This window comes from Pleurodeles waltl, chromosome 11, assembly GCF_031143425.1.
Source record: "Pleurodeles waltl isolate 20211129_DDA chromosome 11, aPleWal1.hap1.20221129, whole genome shotgun sequence".
Lineage (NCBI taxonomy): Eukaryota > Metazoa > Chordata > Amphibia > Caudata > Salamandridae > Pleurodeles > Pleurodeles waltl.
Window position 1 is genome coordinate 924,797,196 of NC_090450.1, and position 15,367 is coordinate 924,812,562.

The 15,367-nt window shown below is 46.1% G+C and overlaps 1 protein-coding gene across 8 annotated transcripts in view; it reads right to left on the minus strand.

Moving 5' to 3' along the window:
- The window catches only part of PITPNM2 (phosphatidylinositol transfer protein membrane associated 2), an 832,934-nt gene that overhangs the window by 294,930 nt on the left and 522,637 nt on the right, over positions 1 to 15,367 (minus strand). For all 8 annotated transcript variants that reach the window (XM_069214977.1, XM_069214974.1, XM_069214975.1 and 5 more), the window contains exon 7: positions 3,819 to 4,145. In XM_069214977.1, coding sequence (XP_069071078.1) covers positions 3,819 to 4,145 — 327 coding nt within the window. The remainder of the gene's footprint in view (positions 1 to 3,818; positions 4,146 to 15,367) is intronic.

Below are 15,367 nucleotides of genomic sequence, written 5' to 3' on the forward strand. Positions count from 1 at the left end.
CAAAAAGATCCTCCTTCAAAACCCGCCTAGAAAACAACACCCACGACTGCAAAGAACGTTTCAGCATCGTAAAAGAACTCTCCAACCCAAACACCACCGTCAACGACATCACCCCCTCCCAAGAACTATGCGATGCCCTAGCAACCGCCTTCCACCACAAATCACGGACATCCACGACAGCTTCAACTCCCCTCACACTCCGGATGCTCCTACCCCACCCACCATGAACTCCACCCGCTCCAGCCGACTGAACTCGACGACTATACCCGCAAGACCATGAACTCCATCCACTCCGGATCACCATCAGACCCCTGCCAACACCACATCTTCAACAAAGCAGACACAGCCATCGCACCACACCTACGGAAAGCCATCAACATCTCCTTCGAAACTGTAAGATTCCCGGAAAGCTGGAAACACGCCGAAATCAACACCCTTCTCAAGAAACCAAAGGCGGACCCCAAGGACCTGAAAAACTTCTAGCCCTTCTCTCTGCTCCCTTTCCGGGCGAAGGTCATTGAGAAAATCGTCAACAGTCAGCTCACTCGGTACCTCGAAGACAACAACATCCTCGACCTCTCCCAGTCCGGCTTCAGACGCAACCACAGCACCGAAACCACCCTCCTCGCCGCCACAGACGACATCAGAAGCCACCTCGACAATGGAGAAACATCAGCCCTCATCCTCCTAGACCTATCAGCCGCCTTTGACACCGTCTGTCACCACACCCTAAAATCCCGCCTCCACGCAGCAGGAATCCAGGACCAAGCCCTCGAATGGACCACATCCTTCCTCACCGGCAGAACCCAAAGAGTCCGCCTCCCCCGTACCAATCCAAAGCCTTCAACATCATCTGCGGCGTACCCCAGGGCTCATCCCTCAGCCCGACGCTGTTCAACATCTACATGGCCCGCCTCGCACAAGTGGCCCGCCAGCACAACCTCAACATCATCTCCTACGCCGACGACACCCAACTCATCCTCTCCCTCACCAAGGACCCGCACACCGCCAAAACCAACCTCCACGAGGGACTAAAAGCCATCGCCGACTGGATGAGAGGCAGCCGGCTAAAACTGAACTCTGACAAAACAGAGGTCCTCATCCTTGGGCGCATCCCCTCTGCCTCGGACAACTCATGGTGGCCGTCCACGCTGGGTCCCCCACCGACACCCACCGACAGCGCACAAAACCTCGGCTTCACCCTCGACTCCTCACTCTCCATGTCAAAGCAGGTCAGTGCCATCTCCTCCTCCTGCTACAACACCCTCCGCATGCTTTGCAGAGTTTACAAATGGATCCCAACAGTAACAAGAAAAACAGTAACCCAGGCCCTCATCAGCAGCAGACTCGACTACGGCAACGCCCTCTACAATGGTATCTCATCCAAACGCCTCCAACGCATCCAAAACGCCTCCGCCCGACTCATCCTCAACATCCCTCGCCACTGCCACATCACCCCCCACCTAAGAGACCTTCACTGGCTCCCTGTAAACAAGAGGATCACCTTCAAGCTCCACACCCACGCACACAAGGAACTCCACAACACCGGACCAACATACCTGAACAACAGATTAAGCTTCTACACCCCCACCCGGCATCTCCGCTCCGCTAACCTCGCCCTCGCCTCCATCCCCCGCATCCGACGCAAATCTTCCGGCGGCAGATCATTCTCGTACCTCGCCGCCAAGACCTGGAACACCCTCCCGCCAGATCTACGACAGACCCAGGACCTTCTTTCCTTCAGAAAACTCCTCAAGACCTGGCTCTTCGAGCAGTAGCAGCACCTCCCCCCAGCCCCCCTTCCCCAGCGCCTTGAAACCTTCACGAGTATGTAGCGTGCTTTACAAATTGTCTGATTGATTGATAGAATCAAGAAGTATGGTCATCATTAAACTTAGATTGCCAGGAAATAATACTGATAGGATCCATTTGAGCCTACGCAGTGAAAATGGATTTCCATAAGAACTGACCACACCTGGGTGGTTAGGATAATGGAGGCCTTGACGTCTAATCTGGGGGGTCTTCACATTCAGATGAGATGAAGATTTAGTTGAAAAGGATGAGCAGATATTAGATGGAGATTAATTTACCTTGCACCTAACGCAGATCACCTTGGCCTTCGCTCAGTTGAGCTGAAAGCATTATTCCCACTCCAGTCTTGAAAGACATTCTGGATTATGTGGGAACATGGGAGAGGTGTATATGACCTTCATTAGTAGAAGATCTTGTATGTGAGGCAATATTAATAAGACATCTTTCATTACATTGTATGCTCCACGATGCCTACTTGAATAAAAACCTGTCATACCTAAGAAAGCACGGCCCCTGTTAATCCCTGCCAAGACCTCCATTCAGCATCCATGCAACTGATCCCTCAGTGACAATTCAATCAACTGAAACATGCCAGTTGTCATTGGAAGTGCAAAGGCCTACACTCTGGATTACCCTGGATCCCTATTTCAAAGCAAAAGCTGACTACCTCTGATTCAGGCAACTTCTTTAAAACTGAAGTTTTGTGAAGTTGTATTTGCCTGAAGCCTGTCCCAGTAGCCGGTGATGAAATAATGTGGGACTGGGCCGCTCTCCTAATCATGTTGAACGCTAATGGTCACCAGAGCTCTGTTTTCTGTTTGTTTTCTCTCTTCTTCATGCTGTATATGCCAGAGCTCTGCAATAATTGTGAGATGATACCCAGAGGTTTATGAAATAAAGAAATTAGTAGCCTAGCTTGTGCCCCTACGTCTACAAATATGCTCTTCTTACAGTAACCTGAAGCACAAATGATGGAATTGCTGAACCTTCATCCTAAAGAAGGCATAATTACTCATATTTTCCACATAAAGCTTTGCCTACCAGCCTGCAATGTGCGCACATGTCTCCATAGAGACCACATTGGAAAAGGCGTTAGACAGCGGGGTAACGACGGGGGACCAGATCCTTCTACAAAGAAGAAGCTGCGTTTTCACACTAAGTTTAGTTGCTGCCAATGAACTCAATGACTGAAATAATTCCCTTCTAATTCAGTCTCACTCCACCCCCATGCTGACTACTGAATTGCATACTGTACGCATGCCGTCCTGCAATAGCAGTTTATCAAGAGCCTCAAGGCGCGGAGTGACCATAATGGCTGTGCCAAATTACACGACTGCTGAGAGACATAACTGAAGCTGTAACACCATCCACTCCAGAAGCAACAAACCAGGACTGTGCACATATGAATAGGCTCATCTAACCCCATCCTCCATATTCTAACTCCAAAAACTCTTGCAGAGGAAAGGAGCCTTATCCAGCAGAAAAGGGAACCTTCAAAACATGAACCCACACCTCGGTAATCCCATCTGCGGAATACAATTTATATGTGCAAACTTTGGAAGACCAAATGGCATGTTAGGCAACACACCCCGACCTTTTCCATCCATGCACTTGGCAATCAACACCAACCCTCCATGAAAAAGAGTATAGTTCAGCAATTTGGATCCATCGCTCCCAAATTATGCCCAATGCTTGTGGTTGATGCATCACACTTCACTGCAGTGTCCTGTTAATAAAACACCTTCCCAGACCACAACAACTACTAGAGTTTGGGTGAAATACAAACGTAAACAAGAAGGCCAAGTAGGGTGAACCAGCTTAGAAAAGAAAGAAAGGCAGAGGAAGGAGGGTACACGAATTGTATTAAATCACAATAGGGCTACTACAGCACTTCTAAAAACCCAATATGCCTTCTTTAAGTGGTTGGTAGTCCAGTGCCTTAGTAACAAGAGTTGACGTATGAAGCTCTGCAATAAGATACTGATTAATGTGCCAACATGTCCTACCTCCTCGTTTTGAAGATCGAGATGACCTGGAGGAAGTGGACCACTGCTTGGTTAAGCTTCTTCCTGAGTGCGACTCACTGATATTGCTGGGCGTGTCTATGGCTTCAATGGATGAAATGGCAGCATCAGCGTCAATCTCTCCAGGTGAGTCTTTGGCGCCGTGATGTTCAGCCTCACTTTCGGTCAAACTGTACTGGGCCATTTTCTGGGCCAGCATGAGCTGAGCCTCCTTCTCCAGCTGCCTGATGTCCTCAATGGTGAGGCCATACCATTCGTCCTGCCAGCACCACGCTTGCCGATGTGCTCGGACCATCACCTTCCTCAAGCCTGCAAAGAAACAACAGTCTTTTGAAGCAATAGTACAATAAAACAAATTACTAAATGTGAATATGTAGCATAGTTTATATTCAGAACGTATTGTTTCATTTTTAATTATCAGGTTATGCAACATGTATTATTTCTAGGGCATATGCACTCCCAAACCGGGATGTTTGCTCTGAGCCCTCTACAGAGACTGCAAACCAAAAAAAAAACGGAGTTAAAGATGTTAGAAAGCCACTTTTTTTAACTTTTGCAGAATTTAATGTGTTCGTAAGGAGAAGTTGAAAGGAGCAATAATGCCACATTGTGCAGACTAGCACCTAAAAACCCTGTTCGCCTTCATGTTTTCTATGGAATTTGAGACTGGCAACTTTACAGGTTCATCTGAACGAAGACTGCATCTAGGCACATATCTGTGTTTGCTTTCTTAAGAAGAAGAAAAATTCGTAGGCGGAAAATGTACTATTGGTGATACATGCAAATTCAACTGGTTTTTTTAATGGGTATCACTGCACACTGCAGAGTGTGAGTTTCATGTGCAAATCTTCTTACCCAAGAAATGAAATGGGCAGCTGCATACTGGACCACCAGGAGGCCCTGCACACATGTGGTCTTGAAAACCCACTTGCAACGAGTTGCAGCAGTGCCCATCAGGAAATACCAGGGCCCTGATTCCGACGTGTGTCTACAGTCTGTTGGTAACAGCATGAGGTTACCACCGCCGCAACCTGTGGAATCATGGTTAGGTGAGCATCAAGCTCGACCCCACATTCCTCGTCACTTTCACCCTAACAAGAAACTGTAGGACGCCTAATTCCAGACCGCTTCGAGCTACTATAACTTCTATTTTAAGCAGCGCTTAATTTGTAAATAGAAACGTACCGGTGCCCAAAGTTCTCCTCTGAAACACGCAGCTGCTGCAATTACAGGTGCGAGCACGGGATACTGAGGCAGTGTAATCCTGAAGCTATCGCGGGCCTCTTGAATTCATTTACAGCCACTCCCAGCCCCTTCAGCTCACTCTTGCAGCTTTCTGCTTTCCCCCTTTGTGACGCCTTTTCGTTTTTATCTTCCACCCTCTTTTTCATGCGTATTTCGCTCGCAGTAAATGGTTGAAGCAGAAAAATTACGGGCCCGTATTTATACTTTTTTAGCGCCACATTTGCGTAATTTTTTTATGCAAAAGCAGCGCAAAGTAGACAATTGTATTTTGTAAGTTTGTGCCGATTTTGCGTAAAGAAACGACGCAAATGCAGCGCTAAAAAAGAATAAATATGGGCCTAAGTGCCGGCACACAAAAATAAGTGCCGGTGCCCCGCATTAGAATCACCGACTCAAATCAAGCACTGATCTTAAGCATGTTTAGTTTGAGCCAGAAGCTATCCATCTAATCCCACACCCCTAGCATACTTTGTCGTACGCTGCACGATATGACACTTGCATCAGCATCCCAACAAAAGGTGCCACTGGGGTATGCATATTGATGTGTGTTTGGGTGAGGCAGCCATGTAGTACAACATACACAGTGGAGAGGGAGAACCACAGTGTGGAGCCCTAAACACCGCAAACATCATTTTAGCATTGTGCAAGAGGGATAGGAATGGTCTCTGGTGTCAAACTCTGCGAGCAGATCCGAAGAATCCAGGTGCTGACGCCGCTGCCTGTCTCCGATTGTCCAGAACGTCTATTAACACGCACTGAGTCCCTTCAAGGTCATCGGTATAAGTTATCGAAATAGGGCGACATATTTACCCCTTGTGGTAAATACCATAAACTCAGCATGGGGTATTTACCACGTGCGGTAAATATCTCATATTCCGAGTTTCCAACCAGACAATGAGGCATAATGTGTAGAATCAATTTTAATAATCAACATTTTGCATTTTTTGGCTTTTTTCATGCCTTTCTCCCCCTCCGAGAAGGCAGGGCAGTCCTCAGTTATGGGGTCAAAGCCAGGCTCGGATGTTAATGTACACAGGTTTCCTCTATAATTGTTCCACTTGCCCCACACTTTTATCCACTTACGAGGACATCTCCTCCCCTCATAAACCACCTTTTCCGCCAACATACACCAATCCATATCAGTTTTCCAGTCTTTAAGTTGTAGGGGTGACTCAGCCCCCCCCCCCAGAGCTGAACAATATTGCGCTTCACCGCCATCAGCCCTAGGGTGACCCAGATATGGTCCATGCAGCTCAGGTCGGACACATCCCAAATATTAAGGAGGCACTACTTAGCATCAAGGTCCGTATTCAGTCCAAACACAGCAGTAATACAATTAGGGCACACAGACCAATATCTCTGCAACACAGGGCAGCTCCATAAGATATAAAGGAAGGAGTCTATCTGGCCACAGCATCTACAACACTGATTGTGGACTACTCTGCCCATTTTTACCAACATAGTGCATGAAACATATGCCGTGTGTAGGATTTCAAGCTGCGCTAACCAGAATCTGGAGTGTATGGCCACTTCTCTGGGGGATGCCTGTGCTTCCCGACATTCATCGCCTTCTATGTTAACCAAGTCCCGCTCTCACTGCGCCCTCAAGTGAACCAGAGTATCAGGGGAATTATTGATTATTTTTTAGTAGGTGAGTGAGATCACCCTGCAGGGCATGTATGTGTCAAGGAGTCTATCCTCCAGCGAGGAAGCCTCTGGGGGCAGCTCACCCTTTGGCAGTGCAGTCAGCAATGCATTTGGGATTTGTAAGAAGCGATAATGTTTGGTTGGTGCTAGTTGATATTTTGTTTCTAAATCTTGGAAAGATATAACTCCCTCTTGTTCCCAATGGTCTCCCACTTTAGATAGGCCAATTAAAACCCATTTGGCGAAACCTGGCTGCGTATTATGAACAGCTAGGCTGGCAGTGTCCCAGAGCAGAATAGCCTGAGTAACCTCACCAGTCCACCCCAATACCCTGAGTGTCATGTGCCAAACATGTAGTGTCACAACAGTAAAGCCCTTGAAGGCTGTAGAGTGAGCCCCCCCATTGTAAGGCGCGCTGATAACCCTCGGGTTGCATGACTCGTTTATCCGTTCGGTAAGCAGGTTAAGTTGGTGAAAGCTGCATCCAGTAGTGCACCGCTGTCAGGTGCGCGGCCCAGTAGTATTTCCAGATGTCTGGAAGGGCGATGCCTCCATCATACTAGGATCATGTCTATCTATGGTACCCGATGCGGGGCAAGACCCCATTCCAGAGCAGCAATTGCACCCCGCATTCTATTTCTGTGAAATAGGAGTCTGGGACTGAATAAGGGGCATTGTGTAGCACATACAGGAAGTGAGGAAGTGCCATCATTTTAAGGAGGGCCACTCTGCCCAGTAGTGAGAGAGGCAATGCCCTCCAAAGCTGGACATCCTGTTTAAGGCATGGGAGCAATGGAGCGAGGTTGCAAACAGAACTGATTAGAATCCTCCGTGACACAGCTTCCCAAATACCTGAAACCTTCTCGAACCACCATGGCTTCACAACCATGAGGTAGCCGCAGCACATCTTGGAAAATATCTATTAAGGATTTTTCCAATTGATAGTGTAGCCAGAATAGGTACAAAATTGGGTGAGTATTGCATGATCTTGTTTAGGGTTAATGTGGTTTGGATACAAATAGCAAGACGTCATTTGTGTAAAGGAAGATCCTATCCTCCCAGTCTTCTGTCCACCTTAGACCGCAAACTAAGGGATCTTGTCAGATCCAAGTAGCTAGTGTTTCTAGAATGAGAGCAAATATTAAAGGCGAGAGTGGACAACCTTGACGGATGCTATGCCGGAGGTGATATATGGGGGACAGACCTCCATTAACTGCAACTTGGGCCAACAATTCAGTATATGGGAGCTTAACCCAGCTCAGGAATCGCGGGACAAATCCCAACTTGTTTACAACCTCAAATAAATATGGCCATTCCACATCCTACTGTCTAAAGAGAGCACCAAGGCATCTTCTTGCAGGAAGTCAGCCTGTCCCAGGACCCCATGAAGGTGTTGAAGGTTATGTGCTGTGTTTCATCCTGGAAAAAAAGCTGGATTGATCAGGGTGGATGAGGGTCATGAATGCTTGTAGTAGGCCAGTAGCCAGGAGATTAGCTAAAATCTTGACCTTCATGTTTAATAGTGAGATATGCCTATATGAGGCACAATCATCAAGTGGTTTGCCTTCCTTATGTATGACAAGTATATTAGCTAGTCGTTAATCCTTGGGAAGTATGCCTGAATCATTACATTTATTATACATTTTAAGCAGGTAAGGGGCAATTTTGGGTGCTGTAAGTTTGTAGAGTTCGATGGGGATCCCATTAGGGCCCGTTGCCTTCCCAAAGTTTAATTCTCATATTGCCATAACTACTTCCTCCTCCGTTAAGTCATCCTCAAGAAGATCTCTATCATCACTGGACAGTCTTGGGATTCTTATGTCAGCCAGAAATTTGCGCAAGTTTTCTGCTGTAGTAGTGGTGACTGATGTAAGCAGCCGTAGCAGTTAGCAAAAGCTGTTAGACCCTCCTGCCTACCACGCCCCTGCTCACCAGTTTCAGTAAGTACCTCTAACACCCAGCGGTTTGAAGTTTTGCATCTATCAAGCCAGGCTAGGAGCTTCCCGGCTATGTGGCCAACCTTGTAGACGCAGTGTTGTGTTGCACAATAGCTAGTCTTGGCTGCAATGAAAGCTATGTCTCTATATTCCCTTTGTTTGAGGCATATTGCATGCTGGGCATCTCTGTCTGACTGGCTAACAAGCTTGTCCTCTAGGTTTTTTATTTCGTGCTCCAGTTACGCCCTCTTGTCCTTTATATGGCCCGCAATCAACGAGAGGCCTTGTACCTTTATTACTGTTTTATATGCTTCACATGGAGTTCTCACTGAGTCGACGTATCCTTCATTTTTCTCAAAGTAGTGCTCTGTGGCTACACACAAGACCCTCTTTTATTTGGGGTATCTTAAAGTACCAGGGATTTAGGATTATGTGGCGTCTGGGTGGCCGACCTAGGAGATCATAAACAGCCGACACTGGCGAGTGGTCTGAAACTCCTCTGGCTAAGTGATGAGTTTCACAGACGTGGGAGATAAAAAGTGTGAGTTCTAAGACATAATCAATACGGGAGAGACTCCCATGTGCCCCGGAGTGGAATGTGTATTGTTTTGTTATTGGATTATGGAAGTGCCATACATCTAATAATCCCAGGGCGACTAAATGTCTGCTAGTGGGTGGCGGGAAGTCCCCATGCGTCTCGGGGGTAAATGATCGGTTTAATCGTCTAGTGCTAAATTAAATTCACCCCCACCAATAACAGACCTTCCGGAAGGCGGAGAAGTGGGGCACTCAATTGTGGAAATGTAATGTTGTGGAGCTGTGGAGGATTGTAAACTAATATTGTGTTAACCAGCTTATCTACCCACAATCCAGCTATCGCTACAGCTCGGCCTTGGGGATCCAACAAGGTATGTTGAACGGTTAATGGTAATGTTTTACATATAAGAATGCCGACCCCTCTGGATCCTGTAGTGTGTCCCGCATGAGCAGCCATTTTGCATCCCAATCTATTCAGGGCTTGATTAGTGTTCTCTTTGAGGTGGGTCTCCTGGAGTAGAACTAATTCGGGTAATGCCTCTTAATATAGTGCAGAACGGTCCTGCCTTTGTATGTATCTCCCAGTCCATTAACATTCCAGAACACCATTTCCATAGATGTTTCTGTCCAAGGTTTGGCCATTTGTACCTCTGGGCCTGTCACAGGCTATCTAGGTAACCAATCCTAGACAGTGTGGCTGCTGGTGGTGAAGTCTCAGATGGGAGTGGGTAATAGAACATTTACATCATATTATATAAGTACTGACATGTTAGACATAATGCAAACGCAACAATAAAAACCCCATAACTATTCCCCCTCACTGCCTCCCTGCATGGTGAGCCTCGAACTGTCCACTGTCCCCCCCAAAATTTGCAGTGTACCTGTCAGCTCAACACATTATATCAACAATGGGGGGCTGCTACCAACATCCGGCCTACATCCACCCGCCACTCCCAAAAGAACAGAGAAATGTTACTGAAACTGTGTTTCATTTACTGTCTCCACTTCATGTCCATGTCGTTTATACTGCAGTCGGAGAGGGATCGGGTCCTACTTGTAGTTGCGTCATAGTGTGGTCTCATTTAGACATGCGGTTGCATAGTAGCAAGAGGTGGTGCTCCTCAGGTCTCCCCCCATCAGAGCCCTCATTGTTTCATTTCAGGATCTCCACTTTGGTGAAGTGAGATGCTGTCTTTGCAAGGCATCCAATTTCTCTGATGCCTCAGGCTGGTCCATATCTCGCCATTCACTTCCGTCTCAGGTCCCTGATCTAGACTTGCCCACTGACCTCCAGCCATCCAGCCATTCCCAAGCATCTTTGGCCCTTTCAAAGTACCAGGTCTTGCCCTCTGCCACAACCCTCGGCTTCGCCAGGAAAGTCATAGAGTATTTTATTTCTCCTTCGTTCAAAGCTCTCTTGACCTCCAAGAAGCTGCGTCTAAGTCATTGAACCTTCAATGTAAAGTCTGGGAAGAAGGTTATGACCGAGTTTTCATAGGTAAGTGGTTGAGCAGTGCACACAGCCTGTAAAATGACATCTCGGTCACGGTAGTTAAAAAACCAAGCTATAATGTGTCAAGCGGGGTGCTATTGGCTTGGGGGGAGTACCCGGAACTCGTGGGCCCACTCCACTCTGAAGTAGTTGGAGAGGCGTCTTGGCTGCAGTTTTTTTGAGGATGAGCTTTTCGACAAAGAGGTCGACCGTCGAGCCCTCAGATCTCTCTGGGACACCTATAATCTGCATGTTGTTTCATTTGGAGCAGCCCTTGAAGTCTTCTATCTGGTCCTCGAGCACCCTTGTGACCTTCCTCAGTTCATGACCTGGGTCTTCAGGGTTGCATTTGCAGTCTGGAGGGTGGTGATGGTATCCTCAAAGTCTGTCAATCTAGCTACCATATTTCGGACATCAGCCCTGATCAATGTGACTTCAGTGGATACAGAATCGATTTTGCTTTCTAAGGATGTGTTCGTTCCCGTGATCGCTGCCATAATGTCTTGGAGCGTAAGGGGTCCCTTTTCCATGGAGGGCTGCATTTCAGGTGGCGGCTTTGAGTGGACCCTTATGTTGTCGGCAGTCTCTTTGGGTAGCGTGTATTTCTCCAGTTTAATTTGGTGGGTAGACCGGGCTCCGTTGCCGACTGTCATTATTATCTATGTTAAGAGCCATTCAGAGGCCTGTTGTGCAGTGTTATGCTTCTGGCATGAGGGAAGATATCCAGCACTCCCCACCGCCCACCAGAGGGGCAAGTAAAAGCCACCCTGCAGCCTGTCCACCACTATCTTTTCTGACTGCTTGTCAGCTGAAGGGCTCCAGGAATAGGCAGCTGCAGCACCCCCCACGTGTGAGAAAGGCCTGACCGCTAGCGGCCAGAGCGGGCCCCAACCACAGCCGGTGAAGGGTCCTTCGGGAGCCCGATGGTTGTCGTTGGAGCCGCTTTCCTTGCTAAGCGCTACTCACAGGTAGTGGTGCTCCAGGGTGTGGCAGACCACGTGGATGGTGCTGTGGCTTCATTGGGGGTACACCGATTCTCAAGGGTCACCCCAACAGGATTCTCTAAACAATATGGGGTGGTGGGACTCTGAATTTACCTCTTGTGAAGGGGAGCCAGGGCGCTTGCTGCTCAGTCCCTTCACTGCCACACGTCACCGTAAGATAGATGCACCGCCTCCTCCTGCCACACGGGGCCCACTGCAACTGTTGCATTTCTGCTCTTATATTTCGGTTCTATTTTTGATTGCTGGCACCTGAGCTGTGCTTTGCCCAACAGAGCTTTGAAGGGGGACTTACATGATTTCCACTAAGTGACATCCCAGGTTCTTTTTTTTTTAAGTCCTCCTGGAGGCTAAAATTACCTCTAATAGATCACTTGCCCTTTCTCATTGGTATTACCATCCTCCAGTGTTGAGACTTCCACATGCCGTCTCAGAAATCTCCTACCAAGACATTTCTATTACTTAAAGCACAACACCCCGAAGAAAATCTAATCAGTCTTCAAATATGGAGAAAAAAACCAATGCACCCATATACGTGTTTGGTGGTACCCAGGTACAACTACTCTGGATAGCCATTTAAAAAAATCGAAATGGGATAAAGAATTTGTAAAGAATAAAACAATATTCAAAATAAAATCTGTTGTCTTGAAATAGGTAACGAGATGCTTTGATTAGGATTACTCTTAAACCATTTTTAAATGTAAGGTAAGTTTGCCAAGCCGTCCTGGGTGGGATCCAGCTGGATTCACCTTTGTGGGAACCCCGATATCTCTTCCCTCCACCCGAAGAACAGAAGCAATTTATGGCCTGATTTAGAGTTTGGTGGACGGCATACTCGGTTACAAATGTAATGGATATCCCGTCCATGGTATTACTAGTGCCATAGGATATAATGCACTTGTAGTACAGTGGTAACCCACCCGCCTCACTCTCAATCAGGTCCTCGTCAATATATGGAGGAACACTTAGTCCAGAGGAGAAATGTTATGTTACTTCAAGAAACAAGACTGCATGAAGCTTATGCACCTGTTAATCTTATATTTTATTTATTTATTAACATTTTAATGTGCAGCAGACACTAGAGGACAAACCTTTAGGTGCAGTGTACAATCTTTTAAACAGTAAATAATCAATCTCATATGGAAGCAAGATAAAACGTTCTCATTTGTAAAAGTACAGTACACATGGATGAATGGAACAGGTTTGGGATGTGTCCTATGATGCAAAACATTAAGAGAGGCATGGCTTTATGAGCAACATGTTGACTACTTCCTAGTGGTATTCTAGGTGACAGTCTAGTATTACCTTAACATATCATCAGCCCTGGTATGGTCATCTCCTTATACATCATTTTCAAAGATGTCCTATAGGAGGCGACAATTCACGCAAAAAGGGTAGCTCCCATCCTTTCCAATCCTTATTACAATGTGGCACATATATGTACGCCTCAATTTATATATAAAATTCAAAACAGATCACATGAATGGAAGTTCTTACATCAAAATGCAGTCTATGCCGCTCCGAATGGTCTAATGTACTCCAGTACAACAGTGAACTAGCGCTAATCAGAGGCAGTCGATGTTTAATTACTTGCCTTTTAACCCAATAATTCAGTAAAGGAGGCTAAAATCAAATTATCTTTCACTGTTCAAGAGCATGTCAGCACCTTACTCCATTCGCTACCTACCAGCGCTGCTGACAGAGTGATGAAAGCGACGGCCCAGAGAGGAGGGAGTGGGTTAAATTAAGTGCCTGCTCTAAAGCATCCTGGTCAGTGCATGGAGCTAAATATATCTCAGCTAAATTGGGAGTAATTGAAAGTCGGTAGTAAATGGAAATTGTAAGTAACTGGAAGTACATTTCAAATAAAGACATACACCTTAGATCACTGAGTAAGCAGCCTAGTTCAGGATATTTCTGCACACACAGGCTTCACAGGTGCAGTAACTGGCCATATTTGTCATTTCTTTAGTCCCATGGCCTTCTTCCCAGTTCACTAATTCAATTTCTAGGAAACCGTGATGGACTCAGTAAGCGTCTCCAAGCGGGTACTACCTGAGCAATCGATTGGTTGAAATGGTAAAGTCTGATGGCCTTCTGGAGCAAGCAGCACATTATTATAGTCAATGAGCTGCACAGCACAGTTCTTCGGTGACGGATTACCACCTTGAGGCATGATCATATGGCCCCTGAGCACACAATGCTATCAAAACACCTAGTCATCTTCCAGTGCAGTAATCCAGCTTGTGAGCACATGGTGCTAGGATGATGAAAGTCAACTCACAGCACCACTCCAGCCCATGGGTCCGCCACACTATGGTGATGGAGAACTGATCTCAGATGTGGGCAGAGGCAAGCAGAAGAGGGTTTCTGAGCACCTGCACACAATATTGGTATGGCCTTTTTCATGCAGGTCAACACCTTTACCTGCCTACTTCCTGATAGGTCAACAACACCAACAGATAATCCTGAAGTTGGGTTTACTCAGGCAAGGTTTGGTGAATGATGCCCAGTTGGTAAAGCCAGTTTATACAATTAGTGAAGCTAAACCTTGTGCTCCTATTCTTTATTACAGCACACTTCGGCGTGCGGGATTAAGTAACCTCTAATTCTGAATCCATCAAGTTACACGAGGCAAGTAAAACCCTGGATTTAGTTAGTGTGAGGAGGAATGAACTCCAGAATCAGTTCTTTTTGAAGCAGCTTGCATTTCAATTCTAATGATTTGAACTGGATTATTCTGATTTAATAACGAGGAAAACTCAGGTTATATTCGAAATGCATATAATCCTAAAGCAGCCAAAAGTGATCTGCAAGAATCTTTTGGGGATCGTTGTTCTAGACACAAAAACATCAGCATGACATTTTTGCTGCTTCAGATGAGAGAATTCAGGAGCAGATTGAGACATCTTCCCAATAAAATGCACATCTGCAGACGTTGCTAAGATTTGCAGGAATAACTCCTGCATATTCAGTGTATCAGTCCGGCTCTTTTTGTCGCAGAAGGCATTAAAACATGTGAAGACGAAGTTGCATTCTTTTGTACGGTACTAACTCACAAGTGGTGTGCTGCATAGTTAATTTTATTGGTCCTGCGGACAGTGCTACTGTTTCCTAATGTTATAGTAATATAAAATCACTAAATATGTGAGTATGTGAATTCATTCACATACATGCCTTAATGATTGCTTATATACAATAAGAATGCAATTGAACCCTACGTGCCTTACCATGTGCTGATATATTTTATTAATCAGTTTCAATTTTGTTTTTGTAAATCCTTGAGGCTTAGTAAAGACTTAGCATAATTGCACATTTACACACATTTCAAACAAGTTTCTTTTTTTTAATTCTGTGTAGTAGATTGTGCATTTTAGCTAAACAGTTGTAGTAAGAGTAGCCTGGTCCTAAAATTGGCAGATCTAACTGAGGATTTCAGAAAGCAGTATAGTCAGTCTCTTGCTAATGAAGCATGCATCTTCTTCTCAGATCTTCTCAAGGCCTTCCTGCAGTCTTCCCAAGAGAAGAGCCTGGCAACCCCTCATTAGTGTCTATCTGTAGGTTTCAGTTTGTTACGAGCTCCTAGTTCCATTTACTTGCACTGAGCAAAGGTGTGCAAATGTAACTCTGAAATGTATGGACTTAAGCACTATATACTCCAACTAATCAGAG